General features: G+C 35.1%; 1 protein-coding gene across 7 annotated transcripts in view; it reads right to left on the bottom strand.

Annotated features, from left to right (window-relative positions):
- The window catches only part of SESTD1 (SEC14 and spectrin domain containing 1), a 49,047-nt gene that overhangs the window by 19,073 nt on the left and 13,439 nt on the right, over positions 1–16,535 (bottom strand). For all 7 annotated transcript variants that reach the window (XM_079310329.1, XM_079310327.1, XM_079310333.1 and 4 more), the window contains 6 exons: positions 14,599–14,707; positions 11,533–11,623; positions 9,458–9,571; positions 2,411–2,524; positions 930–1,027; positions 513–568 (listed from right to left, as the gene is read on the bottom strand). In XM_079310329.1, the coding sequence (XP_079166455.1) occupies positions 513–568; positions 930–1,027; positions 2,411–2,524; positions 9,458–9,571; positions 11,533–11,623; positions 14,599–14,707 (582 nt within the window). The remainder of the gene's footprint in view (positions 1–512; positions 569–929; positions 1,028–2,410; positions 2,525–9,457; positions 9,572–11,532; positions 11,624–14,598; positions 14,708–16,535) is intronic.

Genomic DNA, 16,535 nt, shown 5'->3' with positions numbered 1-16,535 from the left:
GAGACCATTGTACTTTATTGTCAATAGGAATTTCAGTCGAAATCCAAATATGTTAAAGAATCCCAAATCCTTTAATGCTGAATAGAAAGTCCATGAAGCAAAGTATGCTTCACTTTTCTGACAGATGATCAGCTCAGAACTAGACTGATGCCAATTGTCAGAACTGAGCAGAAAAATGCTTTCTCTGTTGTAACCATCTGGTGGCTACTGAGATGAATTCATTCTATAAGGCAAATATATTGACAAGAGCTAGAAACAAAGCATTCCCAAAATTAAACATAATAGTTATGGTAATATTGTAAAGACACCAGTGGGACAATAAAATCATGTATTTAAAAAGACATGTTTGGAGTTCTGCCATTTCTTAGCATCACTTTAAATCCAAAGATTAAAGCAGTTGATGAACTTGTCACATTATGAAGATGGCTAAGATAACAGCTGTGCTTTCACTTGGGGCCTAAAATGAATTATGTCATTACTGACAAACATTCTGATTTTTTGACTTACTATACCTGTCTGCAATACTGTCTCAGGATCAACTGATGGAAGGAAGTTCAAATCTATTGATCTGTGAAAAAAATAATAAACACGTTATTAAAATTTGTATTACAGTAGCACAAAAAACTTCAACTAAGTCTAGAGCTACCTGATGGTCTTAAAAGACTAAGTTTTTTTCTCACTTAGTCAAGTACTCACTTTTTCAACTCATTAAAACACATGTGAGCCAAAACACAAGTGGAAGTGCATGTAATCAGTTGAATGAGCATTCATCTCCCATACTCATTTTTTTGTAGTCTACATTATAAAGGTTTAGAATTTCTTTACACATTTCAAGGTATTTTAGGTGTATTATTTTTTCAGTATTTTTCTGGAATGCAAATGAAATTTTATAATCCAAAAGCACTGATTTCAAAAAGTGAATCACATACCTCTCTCTCTCTTGTTGAGTTCCTTTATCACTTCCATTGTTAATTAGAGCAAGCTCATCCAGTAAAGATGTTGATTCTTTTGTGAACTTTTCAAATACCTAAATAAAAGTTTTAATGTAAGAAACAAAAAATTTAGGTAGCTGTATTGAAGGCATCAGTGCAAATTTATCCAGTAGTTCCATTAGTATACTTCAGACTCTACACAGTGTTAATTATTTCCCAGCATTCAGAGAGTAGGAAGGAAACAAAAGAAAACAAAGATTTTCTCAGAGAACACTTAAGAGCACTAAGATTCCTTAGGGAGATAAATACTGAAAAAGATTGAGCTCTCTGCAAAACCTGTAAGATCTTATGGACATATTTACTCTGCATCTTCATTTTAGACTTTAATAATGCTAGAGAATCAAGGCATGTTACACAACTATAGGACAGCTTATTTGGAAGGATTAAAATAATCTTGTAAAGATTCCAGCTTCTAATCATTATTCAAATGGACCATATTGTAATGAATAACTAAAAGAAAACTGTATTTTATTATATCATATAGAATAAAATAAAATATCCACATCAGTTTCATTGAACTCGGGGACTTCTGATCTCAGGTAACACATGTACAATCAAGACACAGCATTACTGTTCAGACAATTCCTCTGTACCTGATTTCTGAGGGTTGGTTTTGCTTTTTAACAGAACTGAGCATGACTGGGTGCTTTACATGACATGCACAGTAACTGTTATTAAATTACTAATCAATAGCTTGCCAATGACTTTCTTTAACTTATCTAGGACTACTTAAAATTTCAGGGGAAAGTAGGTGCAGTTGGACTTGGAGATCCCACCTGGAGACACATTTTAAGAACACATTACACAGAAAGAGAACACACTGTGTCAATGAAGATTAAATATTGTTTTGAAAATTCAATTTAAATAACTGAAAAGCAAGTATAAATGAGGAAAAGATTAAGAACATTCTGGAGAGCTATGCACACAAACAGTTGCTTAAACAATTTGTGCTGATAAATAATTAAAGAGTGCAGTTGCTCCTAGACATTTACTGCTTCTTGGGCTACTGGGGAAACTGTGCTGACAGAGGTTTTGGTGTAAGAACAAAACCACAGGAACCAAAATCTACGAGATAACTCAGGAGGATCTGCAGAGTCCCAAGTATTTTCTCCTGTTTGGTCTTCTAGAGCAGCCAATTTCCCTTTAGAACAACTATACCACAGACTCAGGCTCCTCTAGAGTTAGTGTTACTAAAAAGAGCTTTGTTAAGAAACTGGTTATTCAACAAATTGATACATTAGCTTTATCATCCCTTGAGTAAGGCAGTGTTATTTATCACAATACTCTTAAAGAAAATGAACTGCACGACTACATACGTGACCAATTCCTACATGCTTTGTAGTTCCTACACAAAAAAATTTCAGGGCTCAAGGAGGAGACATTAAAAACCCCCAAACTCCAAAACACAAATAACTAACCAGCCTCTTATTCAACCAATCCATGTGATCATAGGTGAGAGTTCCTCCAAAATCTTCTGTTAGTTGGCATGGTTCTATGTATCGTGTCAGCTTGTTAGCAGATACTAAAATTACCTGTAACAATAAAAAAGGTCACTTGTAGGTAATGCTCATGGTTCCCTGAAGTATCTGAGAAGTGTGCCTAGAGATACTGAGCAGATCTTTCTGCGATGCAGATTTTATTGCTAAATGTTTAAATGAAATATAGCTGTTTGCAATTAATGTGGGCTTAAACCAGGCAGGTGATTCTGGCATGCAGTGTACACCTCATGCATCATCTTTACCACCTTCTCTATTTACAATGGGAAAAAGAAATGTGTTCCCTGGATATCTGTTTTCCTGCTGGGAACTGATGCTTTGTGATTAAGTCATATACCACATGATCTATTTCTAGTGGATATAGTAGCAGGCTATCACAGTACAAAGCACTCAGTATATGTACCACTCTCTGGAAATACTTTCAGTCCCAGAGGTGAGTTTGTGCCATAAAAGTAAAGTGCCTGCATTTACTGTGCAAATATGCTCAGCAAAAGTTGGATCAATCATACCCTTTCCATGAGTAGTCAAAAATTCAAATCTTAGTATGCTTCAAAGCCTGAGTCATTTACCCATAAGACAAATTTAGTTCATCAGCTACAGCTACATCAGAGCAAACAGGAAAACACAGGTCCACTGCTAGGTGGAAAACTAAATTCTTGCTTTCATTTCTGCATTCTAGAGGCTCCTCCTGAATGAGCTGTATTCATATAAGCCTAAACCAGAAGTTGGCAGCACAGCCTGGTTTGATGAATAATATGCTAAGCCTGGAATAACTTCTGTGGAAAAAAACCCCAAGAACAATCTCTCTATGGCAGGAAGCATATTGGCAACATACAGCCAGAAACAAAAGAAAAAAGGAAAGGAAATTTCCATAACCCATCAAAATCTTCACATACTCTTGCAGGTCACAAGAATATGTAGAAAGAGCTAATTAGAGAGAGAGAGAGAGAGAGAGACTTCTATTCCAGCTCCATTTTCCTGCAGATACTGAAACTATAGAACTCAGAGTAGCTTCAAACAAACAGTCTATTATTGCAGAGGAAAACCTTTCAGCAACATCCAAATATACACTATTGTCCTGTACTCTTAATGGTACATTGCTGCTGTAAATGGAATTGGCTAGTAGTTTCTTTAAGTAATGCCAGTAACCAACCCAAACCCCAGAGGATTCTACATCCAAGAGAGAAGAAAAAAAAAGCCTTTGTTCTTCCTTCTTTTGGCACAGTTATAGTTTAGGTAATTTTTAACATTCATCTCTACGAGTTCATTTTAAAAAAGAAAACTAATTTTGGTATGGTCATTTTGGCATGGAAACGAAAGCAAACAGGGCAGCTGGTTCCAAAGCCTGCACAAAAAAAATAGTTTAGCCAAATGAAAAAATCTTCTGATTAAAAATAAACATCCACAAAAGCAATTTGCTCAAAACACAAATTTGCTACATCCTATTAAAAAAACTTTGAAAAATAAAAACTTCCACCTCATTAATAAATCTTGTTGTAACTTAAAGCATTACTCCCAAACCCATTAATTCTCCAGGTTTCTGATTTAAAAAATACTTCTTTCTTAAACTGTTTATTGACTGTTCACTGGGTTAGCTGTTAAAATCCAATCTGAACTTTTCACAATACAAACAAACATTTGAATTTTTGACATTTCTGCTGTGGCAGAAATGAAGGTTCCTGAACTGAATGTAGCTCTTGCTCTATACCTGAACAAGTGACAGTGCTAACCTAACATCCTCTATATGCTTTAAATTAGTAAATTAGCTTTGATATTTTCTAGGTGTCAAAAGTGAAATTTGCCTCTCTGAAGCTTCAAAAGTCACGTTTTAATCAGCTACTACAGATTAATAGTGCATAAGTACACAGACCAAGAGCCAAAGAAGAAAAAATTGTTGAAAAATGCAGTGAGAAGACATTTCTCTTTTACAGATATGAATTCTACTTCAAGGTCAGCAGACTTCTGCTGTCAGGTTCCTAAAATGTTTCAAAATCCAAACAGAGTAATTACCTTTTACCTTTTGTTAAAATAGATGTCAAAATACCCCATCCTAGAAAAAGCTGTCCCTTGTGAATTAGAGTTTCACCCTCGCCTTTGAATTTTACCTTTCAACATATTACTAAAGGTACAGATAAGGTAATTTACAGCTGGAAAAGCAGAAATAACTGTTTGCTTGCAAACTAAACAATTTTTTGTTTTCTTTTTTTTTTCCAAGTCAAATTATGCTGATTCCAGAAAAAGGAGGGAAAAAAAGCAGCTTTCATAATCCAAAGTAAAAGCCTTTGGAGAGCAGATTGTAGCTGGATGTTAAAATGAAGAGCTTAAATTTCCCAAGGGAGAAACAAATAGGTCTGGACAGATGGTAAGACAGAAAAAAAAAGTATAAATTATTGAATCCTTTAATCTTTGCTTCCCTTCCCATTTGATCCACCCACTTCTGACAACAGGGACAGCTAATAAGCTGGCAGTGATAGTAGGTTTCAAACATGTCCTGTTTGCTACTGACCAGAGTCATGGAATCATCATCTGCACTCAGTTCTTTTCAAAGGACTCTGGAAGAGTGGTAGCAGCTCTCATCCTTGCACTACTCTAGGCAGTAAACTTGCTCTGTACAGTATTGGCCTGCTAAATCCTTGTGAAAGCCTTGAAAGAAATAACTCTGAACAGTGCTTTGGGAAAAGTAGAAGTGCCATATTTTTCATTAAACTTAAAACAACCTTTGCTGTCAAGCAAAAAAAGAAAGACAAATCTAAAAACATGGACTGCAAAGTCTTGTGCCTTAAGTGCAAAATTCTCTTTCTCAGAAGTGAAAACACATGATTTTGATCCATGCAACATGTATCTTTTGTAATAAAAAAAGCTTTAAATACTGTTTGCAGTAAGCTGACCTCTCTATGTCATTTGTTGTTTTCTGCAATTTTCATTGATCATCTACAAAGGGATAGAGGCAGAAGTCAAGATAAGAGAAGAATTCTAGATATTCAAGAGGGCGTATAAAAGTGCCCCCAATATGTTAAATGCATCCATCTGAACTTACTTTCTCTCTAAAGGGAAGAAATGAAAAAGCTCTTTAATGCAAGTGTCACAGAGTGAAAAAAGACAAGAGTCAAACCCAGGAGCTACTTGAGAACCGGATGCTGTAAAATTTCAGTAACAAGGAGCTTTTAATATCAGAGTAGCCACACTACTGAATCTGAAAAGGGTTAGTTACTTTCCAAAAGAGAACAATACACATGTCCCTTGAGAACATAAAATTTAAACAAGCATAATCTAAATGTGATCTTCACTGCCACAGAACACACAGTGAAGCAAAGGCTACCTTTTCCTAAGGAGTATAATTCTATTTTTTGCTGCTAAATACTATTTCAATCTATTTTTTGAAAATTGAACTATTTCAATAAATGCTGAGTAGCATAGGGTATTATTTGTTCAATATAGAACACTAATCTAAACAAAGACCATTTTCTTTAACATTACACTAAGAAACACAAGTTAAATATTTATCTGGCCAGTGCATAGAAATCTGTCATAGTAGAAACCCAAGAGCAACTGACAGAACCTAGACAAATACAAGATGAACTCCACTCCCAGGAACTGCCTCCTTCACTTGTGGTTTTACCTACTCATCCACCTTACCCTTCAGAGGTCACAATAATTAGCAAACCCTCATTTTTACATCCCAGAGAAAACAGGCAGAGATTCTTGTATTTTTCAACACATTTTTTTGGACAAAATTGAGGACTTGACATAAATGCAGGCTTACATGCCCCAGCTCCACAGAGTCACTTCCCAGATTTGCTCAAGAACCTATTGCCTCCCATATTAAAACAGCAACAGAGATGCATACAGATGAAAAGAGATGCAGGTAAAAAAACAGTTTTGACTGGAACTCCTATATGCTTTTTGTAGGAAAGTCCATGGAAGCTACAAATTCTGGTGCCTCAGCCTTAAAGCACTGAACTGAAAATGGACAAAAATTAGGTACTTCCTACCAAGTGTTATTCATTCTTTATTCTGTGGAGCAACACTCTGCTCATTAGCCTCATTCTTAAAAGGTAAATTAGAGAACTTGAGATTTTCCAGAGCAGATGCTGCAGAGAAATTATCATAAGAAATTTCTGACACTCTTTACTAGAGTTAGAGCTGTCAGCTGCTACAGTAGAAGTGTGAAGCATTTAGAACTGCTCAGACTTCAGGATTATAAAGATCCTTATGCTATACACTCTAATTTTTTTCAGCTAATTCATAGTAGTTTACCACCTGATTTTTCCTTTCTCTTACTCTTTTTTTTTAAATGCATTTGATTTCCTTAATTCAAATACTAACTGGACTTTTAAAATTTTACTCCTTGATACCCACAAGGATAAGAACAGCAAGCACATCTTTCCTCTTCCCAACAAATTGATTTTCAAAGTACTAATCTAATATCCAAATCAGGCTCAGAGATTATTTTCCCTCTAAGTTCCTTAAATGAATGGCATGTGCAAAATAACCTCACCAATCTATAGGCAATTTTGCATTGTGTACAAATTTGTACATTTCTTCTATTTTTATGGTAAATTTTTTCTTCCAGTTATGCTTGTTGTTCTCATAAGAAAAGCTCATACTCAAATATAACACACTACATCTACTAAAAGTGTGATTTGTTTCAAATCTCTATGTGGAATATATTAAGAAAAAAGCAAAAAGCTCTACCTCCCAGCTCTCTAAAACACAGCAATTTTTATTCTCAAATCCTATTTCTCAATCTTTTAAAACATTAACAGTATTGAGTATTACAGTGTCATATATGCAACATTTCAGTTGAAAGACAGCTTTATAAAAATTAAGACAACTCTCCTCTTATGAAGCATGGCACAGGACCAGATAGAGCTGCTTCAATGAGCACATGAGCTGGTTGCTAATAAGGGAGGAATAAAGTTACAGAAGAAAGTTCTGCTAGAGGACAAATGGGAATTGTCCTGAGGTAGGTCCAAAACCAACACTAATACTAACCAGAAAAAAAGAACTCCTACTCATCTGAATCAGCCCACCTCTTTGTAATTATCCACCCAGTACTGTTTGATCTCAGTTCCCACATTTACATTCAGTGCTTTGCAACTCATCATCACCACATCTCACTCTGAGGCAGAGGATCTCTGCCTTTGAATAGAAAGGAAGACATTGTGATTAATGGCTTCATATAGTAATATTAAGAAATGTAATAAGAATAGATCAGGTGGTAGGAAACAGGAGGTAGATGTGATGCCCCACTAGAAATCACAATTACACAGCATTTACTTCAAATAAAATGAGATTATACCCAAGTGAATATTTTGTATTTTAATTCAAAATTTTAATTCATATTTATTTCACTGTTGCAAAACCAATCCTGAATTTTCTGAGGAGTTACACAAATCTAACCCATGATCCAGAGCATGATTTGGGTGTTGTTTGTTTTTACTGCCAGTAATGCAAAATTATGCAGCTGTAGATTGTGCATGAATTGGAACCTTACACAGCCTTATCAGTGCTCTGCACCTGTATTTGGAATAGAGGAAAGATATACTCCTGTCTCTGACACAAATAATTGGAGCCCAGAGAAGGTGGGTCATTTTTCCTGAAACAGTTTTCCTGACTGCAACCAAGTAACAGAAACCAAAAGATTTTGTTACATAATTCCAGTGGTCTACACCAACAACAATGCCAACACGATTACTAGCAGAGAACGTGCTTTATGAAATTACTAAATTAATGGATTATCATTTAATGACAGTCAACTAAGTCTTAAAGTGAAACAAAAACCCCTTTTATTATCACAGTCATGTAAAATTATCCCTGCTTTGTTGATACATTTTCTCTAGGCTTTCTGCATATTTGTCTAAAAATGCATTCCAGCCAAATAATACTAATGGAAAACCCAGGAAGAATCTTCTAGAAGGACTTCCAAACTAGCAACACCATCATACATACACTAACAACTGCTATATCACAACTCCAAAGACTTCCTGAACTTACCCAAGAACTTTATTTACAGGAGTGTAGGTGGGAAAAGAGAGCCTAAATCACACAATAAGGACTTCTGAAGAGGAGCTTTGCCTTTATTACTGCTGCTCTCTAGACTCTGACATTTACCTTATGCTATGAAATATCTGTGTGAAACTGAATATTGCAAACCTAAGTCACTTTCTAACCAGCAGCTCTTAAATCATATTTTTGAGAACAGATGGTTAGTTCAGAGGCTTTTTAAATTCTCCTCTTGGATGTGGCTCCAAACAATATGCTAGTCTGTGACAGTGGGCACCACCACATTCATGTTTTTGATTAAAGACACTGTGACTGGGCTGCATGCTACATGCCTGCTGTAGTTCAGACAAGATTAGCATAAAAAAATGAGTGGAAAGTTTGATGACACAGATATTTTTTAAAAAAACAGGGAAAACTGAGGTTTCCATTAACCTCCCAGACAGTAACAAGGGAATTGCTAAAATTAGTGTATAGTCTGTTGTACACACACTGCCTCACAACACAGAAGAGTGTCAGCCTATATTTGGCAAGGGATCTACAATCTGTTCTTGATATCAAAGAACTCACAAAATGAGAGAAAAATGTATGCAATACCAACAAGATCTTTGTAGAATGGTTACAGCTGATTAAGAGTGACACCGTACATCTTCACAGCCTATTAGAGAAGTCATGAAAAACTTCACACTAAATCCTGTACAACAGTTTCTTACCCAAAATACCCACAATATGTATCAAACAACTTTATTTTCCTGCTAAGCAAAAAATTAAATGCCACACATTTCTAAGTTAAGAATATTAACTGAGGAAAGTCTCATTAAAAATGGAAAAAGCCACAGTGGTTTGTTAAGGTTATCCACAAAGCATCTGGAATATAGCTATTTTAAAGACACTTTAGCTGTCATCCAATTATATCAGTATTTCAGAAACAGTATTTTGACTGAAGTAGACAAAAGCTCAACATACCTCAAAGCCAAGTCTATCTTTCTCTTTCCAAAAGCAGAAATGTGTAACCTTTTTATCCCAAAATTCATCTGGTTTTACTACACAAACAAGTGACACCTCAGCTGGAACAACATTCTGTAAAACAAATGAAAAAAAAAAAAAGTGAAACATTTAATATTAAACCTTAATTTACCACAGATCTGAATTCTACTTAGATTTCATCATCTATACAAGAACATAAAAATTACAGACAGAAACTGAAGCCTATTTCACCTACATCACACATTTGCTCCATCTTGCTTTGTAACAACGCACAACATTTCACAGTAAACTGTCAAAAATGTCAAAAAGAAAATATAACCTCTTTACTCCCAGTCCTAAGGACAAGCCATTATTCTATGCTGTGCTAGTACAGAAAAATGAACTATTGGCTAGACTTAATTTAATTTATGGTATTACATGAAGAAGAAAAAATTTTAAAAACAAAGATTTCCACCAATGTTGTCTTCTATGCAGAAGAAAACAGTAATCAAAGTTAGGAAAATATTGTATATTTGTTATCAGATCAAATGTCAAGATTATATCCTATACTTCTTTAGTACATATTGCTTAGACTAAAATGAAAAGGGTGAATATTGACATTTCAACATATTAATTCATTAAAATACTACCAGGAAAACATTTCTCAGACTAAATCAGTAATTTCATCTAGTAAGTTGATTTTATGATGTCACACTGAATGAAGATCTAGACTTTTGATTACTTTAAACTCATCAGCTTTAGCAATAAGTAAAAGTTAAATAATCAGAGTGGTGATATAAAGGTGACACAAGCCATGGGATTTTTCTTGAATGAATTATTTTTTTATGAATAAAATTAAGTATTAGGTTAAAGAAATCAGCAACAAAATACTCTAATTCATTCCTGCACCATTTTAACAAATATGCAAGAACTATTTACAATTAGACAATATTTTGAACACAAAGTGTTTTTGAGAACTATGTATAGACAAATCTCATGTGATCTGCGCAAGTGATCAATTCACATAGGAAAGTCTTATTTATTACCTCAAACTCAAGACACAGAAGTGCAACCCATGTTTGTGCAGGCTTTGCAGAGGCAGGATGAGTGCTGCCAGCAAGCCAGGGAAAGGGCAAAGAGCTGACCTTCCCCACTAGCTGCAGTTCCCACTGAACCTCACACCCACACAGTGGTTGAAGCAAAACCCAGTCAAGATCATAACCTGAACACAAGGGATTCAAATACTGGAACTCTATTAATAGGAAAACCATCTTAGTCAACAACAGGTGAAGGACACCTTGACACAGAATTCAAAACCCAGAAGGAGGACAGAAAAAAAAGAAATTATTCGTATTTGACACACTTTCTGAAGGTTCACCTAAGTCTGAGAGGAAAATGGCACTGATAAAGAGGAACCATCTTGTAGTGTAGTAAGAAAGGCAGTAGTCCAAGTGCTCTAATGCGTTAGAAAAGGCATTTTCTTTGACCACTGAGACCAGAAAATAATCTATACTGTTCAGCAGAAATAAGACTCTATTTGTGATCCCACAATTCTGAAGAGTTAAAATTTTCAGAATTTTAGAGTTTTTTAATTGACAATTATCACAAATTCTTCTTCTCCTACCTTTTGAAGCACACACAATATAATTTGTGATTGGAACTATGATCCACAACTAAGTCAACTACATTCTATTGCAAAGGAAACCAGGTAGCACAGCATGTACTGCAACAAAACCTGCTCAGCTGCACTATCTGTGTGAACTGCAGCCCTGCACATATTCCTACTGCTCACAGTTGGTGGTGCCAGGAGAATATTTTTGTACTTTTTGAACTAAAACCCTATTTTATAAAAAAGTCTACAACTGTGTATTCTCAGAATATAAAGAATTTGTCTCTTGACAAATTCTCTTGATTTGAGTGAGCTGTAGCATCCTCTTTTTCAGAATTTCTTCCTGTGCACAGAACTGGTCACAGAAGCACATTTTAAGGAAATACCTGTCTCTACAATAACACAGCCACTGGGTTCCATCCATAAAACTGATCAGTCAACTATGAATGTATAAATATTTATTTACCTGGAGCATTAACACAACTGTCTTTACCACGTTCCACTGAGATTTTCTGCCATCCACTATCACCGTGAATCCTCGAGCTTTACACTTCTCACTAAAAGAAAAAAAAAACACTTAGAGAAACATAAAATTCACTCTAACAAGTGTCATATCATGACAACTTTGGATAACAAGCCTGCTGTAAAATACAACTCCATAGCTTTTTTCCTTATAGAAACAGTTATAAACCTTAAGTTCACTCATTTATAAAATAACTTCCAATTTTAATGCTCCAGATTATTAAATATTACCATTTTTCAGTAGCACTGAAGTATATGTCATAATATAAGTATTTCCTTGAACTGTAGCAACTCTGAAAAGGTCTCATAACTGTTAACTTGACAAAGTCCTCAGAAAAGAGATCAAATTACAGTGCCATAAGGAAGACAAAGAGATGTCAGTTTTTACAAGGAGCATCCAGAAGAGGACTTGCAAGCAAGCCCATGGTTTAATATTAGTTACCACACTAGACATCATGTCCCAGGTTGAAATTCTTGTGTTGGCAAAATTATAAGCAAATAAAATCCAAAAATGACATTTATGTGAGGTAGGAAAGCATTATGTAATCTTTCCCAAATCTGCAATTACAAAACAAAGATACTTCTGTGATCTCCTTAGCTTACAAAAAATAAGGCATGCAACAGTAAGCATTACGTTTCAAAACAAGAAATTAACTGTTATTTATTTCATGTTTAAGCTAAGCTTCATCAGATATGGGTGGAAGACAAACTCATCTTGGAGTTCAAAACAAAATGAACAAAAAAAAAAAAGAAGAGGGGAAAAGACACTTTACTAGCTAACATAGGAAAAAAAAAAATTAAATTTTAATTAAACAGTCCATGAATGCTTTTGGTTTTAAGGAATCTCTAAGATCCCACACATGATTTTTCTGGAAGCACTCTGAATATTCAGGCTTCATAAGTGCAATTTCCCATCAAAACCAACTCAAAAGGCACAATACTATTGCTTTTAAGAGTAAGGCAAAGAGTGTTACTACAGCATAGAGACATGACTTCTTAGGCTGACTGGAATCAAGAAGTATCAACATCTGCTCCTCTACTACTAATCCTATTAAAATACTCCAAACCCAACAGAATACACAACCAATCAAATTTAGAAGCGACCAAACACTTCTAAAAAGCTTAGTCAATGCAAATGTTTGTACATAAGTTAAAAAGTAAAAAGCTGGGTGATCTGAGCCACAATAGAGAGAATACAACAAAAGAAGCAAACTTTAGTAGGAACAGACAACATCATAACGTTGCCACTTCCATTCTTCTTCAGTTATGAACAAATCTCTTCAGAATCTGAGAATTTTAAATACCAAAGAAAGGCATAACAGACTTCAACACTAGAAATAAGTTGTCTGAAATTTTAGAATGGCTTTATACACATATTCTAAAGAAATTCTACCCAAGACACTTGAAGCAGTTATGCCTCTCAAATTTTGGACACAGCCAGCAATCCACACTAGACTGCAGATCTCAAATCAGTTATAGTTACAATCATATACCATGCACAACTGAATTAAAAATCAAATATACTATGTTACCTTACACATAGAACTTGGGGAAAAAAGTAGTAATAATGTTGCTTGGAGAGCTATCTGGGTTTAAGAGGGACATTGTCCCTCCCTTCAGCCCTATTTTTTCCAAACACTGTTCAGTAAGTCTTTCCAGAACAAAAAAAGAGCAGTGCTCAAGCCAAAGTTTGCATTTCCCACTGAAAAACAATATGCAAACCAAAACTACAATGATTTTTCCATACTGCTACCATAGAAGAGAGGTCGTTTTTTCCAGAACTGACACAGAGCATTGAATGTGGGAACACTGACTTCACTTTCAAACAGATTTCCCAGTTTCTACCGAGTACAAAGAGCACTTTGGTTCAGCTTTTAGACAGTTATTGTTACACTAATATATGTAAAGACATACATCAGGATGAGTCTGTGGAATAATTAATGCTTACTAGAACAAGAATGCCTGCATCTGTTCCATAAATATGGTCAAGTCCTTAAGTCAATGATATGTCTTGTGTGGATGACCATTTGGTGTTTCATCACTTAACAAAAGACAACAAGCTGTTTGGAAAACCCTACAACTTACATAACTAAAATGATGTGCAGTGTGCCCACATACCTACTGATGCTTTACTTTTAAATAATATGAATTTATTTTTTGCTTTTCTCTCAGCAATCAGGATTTTTTAAACTCTTACCTACCAAAATAAACCCCACATTGGATCCTTTAACTGTGTTTTTAAACATTGATAGATCAAGTATGCAAAGTACACTGGGTATCTTTAGTTATGCCATTGTTGCTCAGTTTCCAGAAGAGAAATTTGAAAAGACACAAAAGCAAACATTTATCTGAGGGGCTCCTTTTCTTTATAAACCAGGGCACAAGAGAAAAAAATTAAAGACCAATCCCTGGATCTTAAGAAAATAGAAATGCAGGTAACTAAGTCAGGACCAAAAACTGTCACTATAAGCTGGCAGTGGCACATGCAGAGAATTCAAACAACAATGGTTTTAGAGCAAGCTATGGATGACAGGATACTCAAGTTGGCAGGCAGCACATTTAAGCACTACCATGAGCTGCTCACTAACTTCAGTAAGACTGTATATTCTTAAACTTAGTGCACTTTTAAATTGAAGCCCTACAAGCTACAAAGACTAGGTATGTAGCAGAGAGAGAGCAATGGGCAATGATGCCCTTGCAAGCTTAGGAATTTGACTGGAATGGCTCATTAATTTACTTAGCAATTTAAGTGCACTGTAATTAAAAAGAAATTATGAATAAAGCTATCCCAAGACAGGAGAACATAAGGACATAAAAGGACACAGACAAGCCTTAGTACACATCCCTTAGCTTATTGGGATGTGTGTTTCTAACTCAATGGTATCACATTCTAAGCAAACATTGATGAAATTAATAAGGTAAAGAAGAGCAAATAAAAGTAAAAACAAGCAAAAGATCCCCTCTACAACTGGAACAAACCCAGCTCTGAACAGAATGCCTTCCAAATCACCTTGGTATACTTAGAAGATAGTCTAGTGTGACACTCAGCTCATCCATACTCGTCTGTTCAAGGCATAATGGAATTGTCAGAATGAGGCCACTTCTTCTGTCCTTCCCTCCTGTTTCAGAAAGAAAAAGTAATTACAAAGTTAATGTGATGAGGTTTAAGCAGAAGAAATACTTTGCAGTTAAGTGATCTCAAACTTCATCAGAAAAGCAATCTTTAAAGTTGCTGTGAAAACCTCAACTGACTTTTCACCCCTCAGTTGTGAAGGTTCATTCATCACATGGATATTTAAAACATCACCAGGGCATCAGACCATAGCCCACATCCACAGCCATCACAATTTTTCATCTAACACTTTCAGTATAAACAACACAAATCAAGTGTTCCAGAAGCATTACTTTTACAGTTTTAGATCATATTATTAAAAAGCATCTCCTAGACCTTCTACACTACCAGCCTATCAGAAACTTAGTCCATCCACTCCCAAGCAGAGCATGTACATAATTTGGTAAGAATTCTCTCCATCCATGAGGTGCGTGCAATATAATGAACAAACAATTTGCACAACATATATTAGAATCTTAAATGCAACAGGCCTTTTTTCCTTGTTTCCAAAGCTGTACAAACTGTCAAATTTTGGAGTTTTAAAGATCCACTGATACATAGATATTTTCTACATTTTCATAAAGAACCTACTGCTTTCAGTGCTCCACTGCAGTAGTTGTGTTCCCCTCCCTTCCTCTCTTTTGTGACATAATTGTTTCTGGAAAACAGTAACACTCTTTTTAATAACTGTATTTCTAATTTGAAGAATCGATGAGTGGTGCTGTATGAGAAAGGACAAATGGACAGATGCTTCCAGCAGAAACAATCTAAAGCAACACTTATTTACAGATTGTCTACCCTTCTGTTTCTGAATGGCAGAAAGCCTGAAAATTGGAATGAGGAAGCAGAGAAAAAGGAAAAATGCTTGGACTTAAACAGCATTTGCTGAACTGACTAAACAAAACACATGCCAAATCCCAGAAATATAATCTCTTGCCATTTCACAAAAAGACCACAATAATTATCTAACTCATTATTTCATGGCAAGTCATCTTGTGTAACAACTGACAGGTTTTTCTCCCAGCTTGTAAACACTGCTAAGGAATGAAACTGAAAGAATCACAAAAGAAAAAAAAAAAAAAAAAAAGAAAAAGAAAAAAGAATCTTTTTAGCTCATTTTGCACCAAAGTGGTTGCTCAAGGCTTTTTGTTGACTTAAGAGCTTTCGTTTTCTTCTCTGCTATGTGTAATGACTTATCAACATGAAAGCTACACCAGCCATGGATTTCCATTAGAAATCACTGTTTTGTTTCCAGAAAAAGGCAGGATCAACATTATTTATACCAATTTAACTAAAAAATGAGAACAGATTTCAGCACATAAACACTGCAGGACACATTCCTAAAATATTATTTTTCTGAGTATGTTTTTAATCATTACTAAAACCATTATGAAACTATATGGAATAAAATTGACATGATGAACTGATTTGTGTCTGTCAAGTTACTTTAGTTACACTGAAGAATGCTAAAAAATCCTGCTGCATCAACCTTTACCATTCATTAAATTAAAACACCCATTAATACTAATCAATTCCAAAATGATCAAAATCTACTTAGAAATACATAGGTTCAAAATGGTTCCTAGTGTTTAAAATGCCACTCAATAAATTACTTTCCACTATGAATGTCTGTGTTTTGAAACAGATCAGGCAGCTTCAATAGCAATTTGAAAATGCACTCTAGTTAATGAGAACATCCTCTTGCAATATAATGCTGAACAACCAGCTCACTACACACCTGCTGTTACTGTGGAAGAACTGTCCCTTTAATGTGAGATGTGTTTGAAGGGTTTGATTGTTCATTTTTAGAAAGTAATTGTTAGCTTTTCAATTGC

This window comes from Erithacus rubecula (assembly GCF_903797595.1).
Source record: "Erithacus rubecula genome assembly, chromosome: 8".
Lineage (NCBI taxonomy): Eukaryota > Metazoa > Chordata > Aves > Passeriformes > Muscicapidae > Erithacus > Erithacus rubecula.
This window is presented reverse-complemented; position numbering and strand designations above follow the sequence as displayed.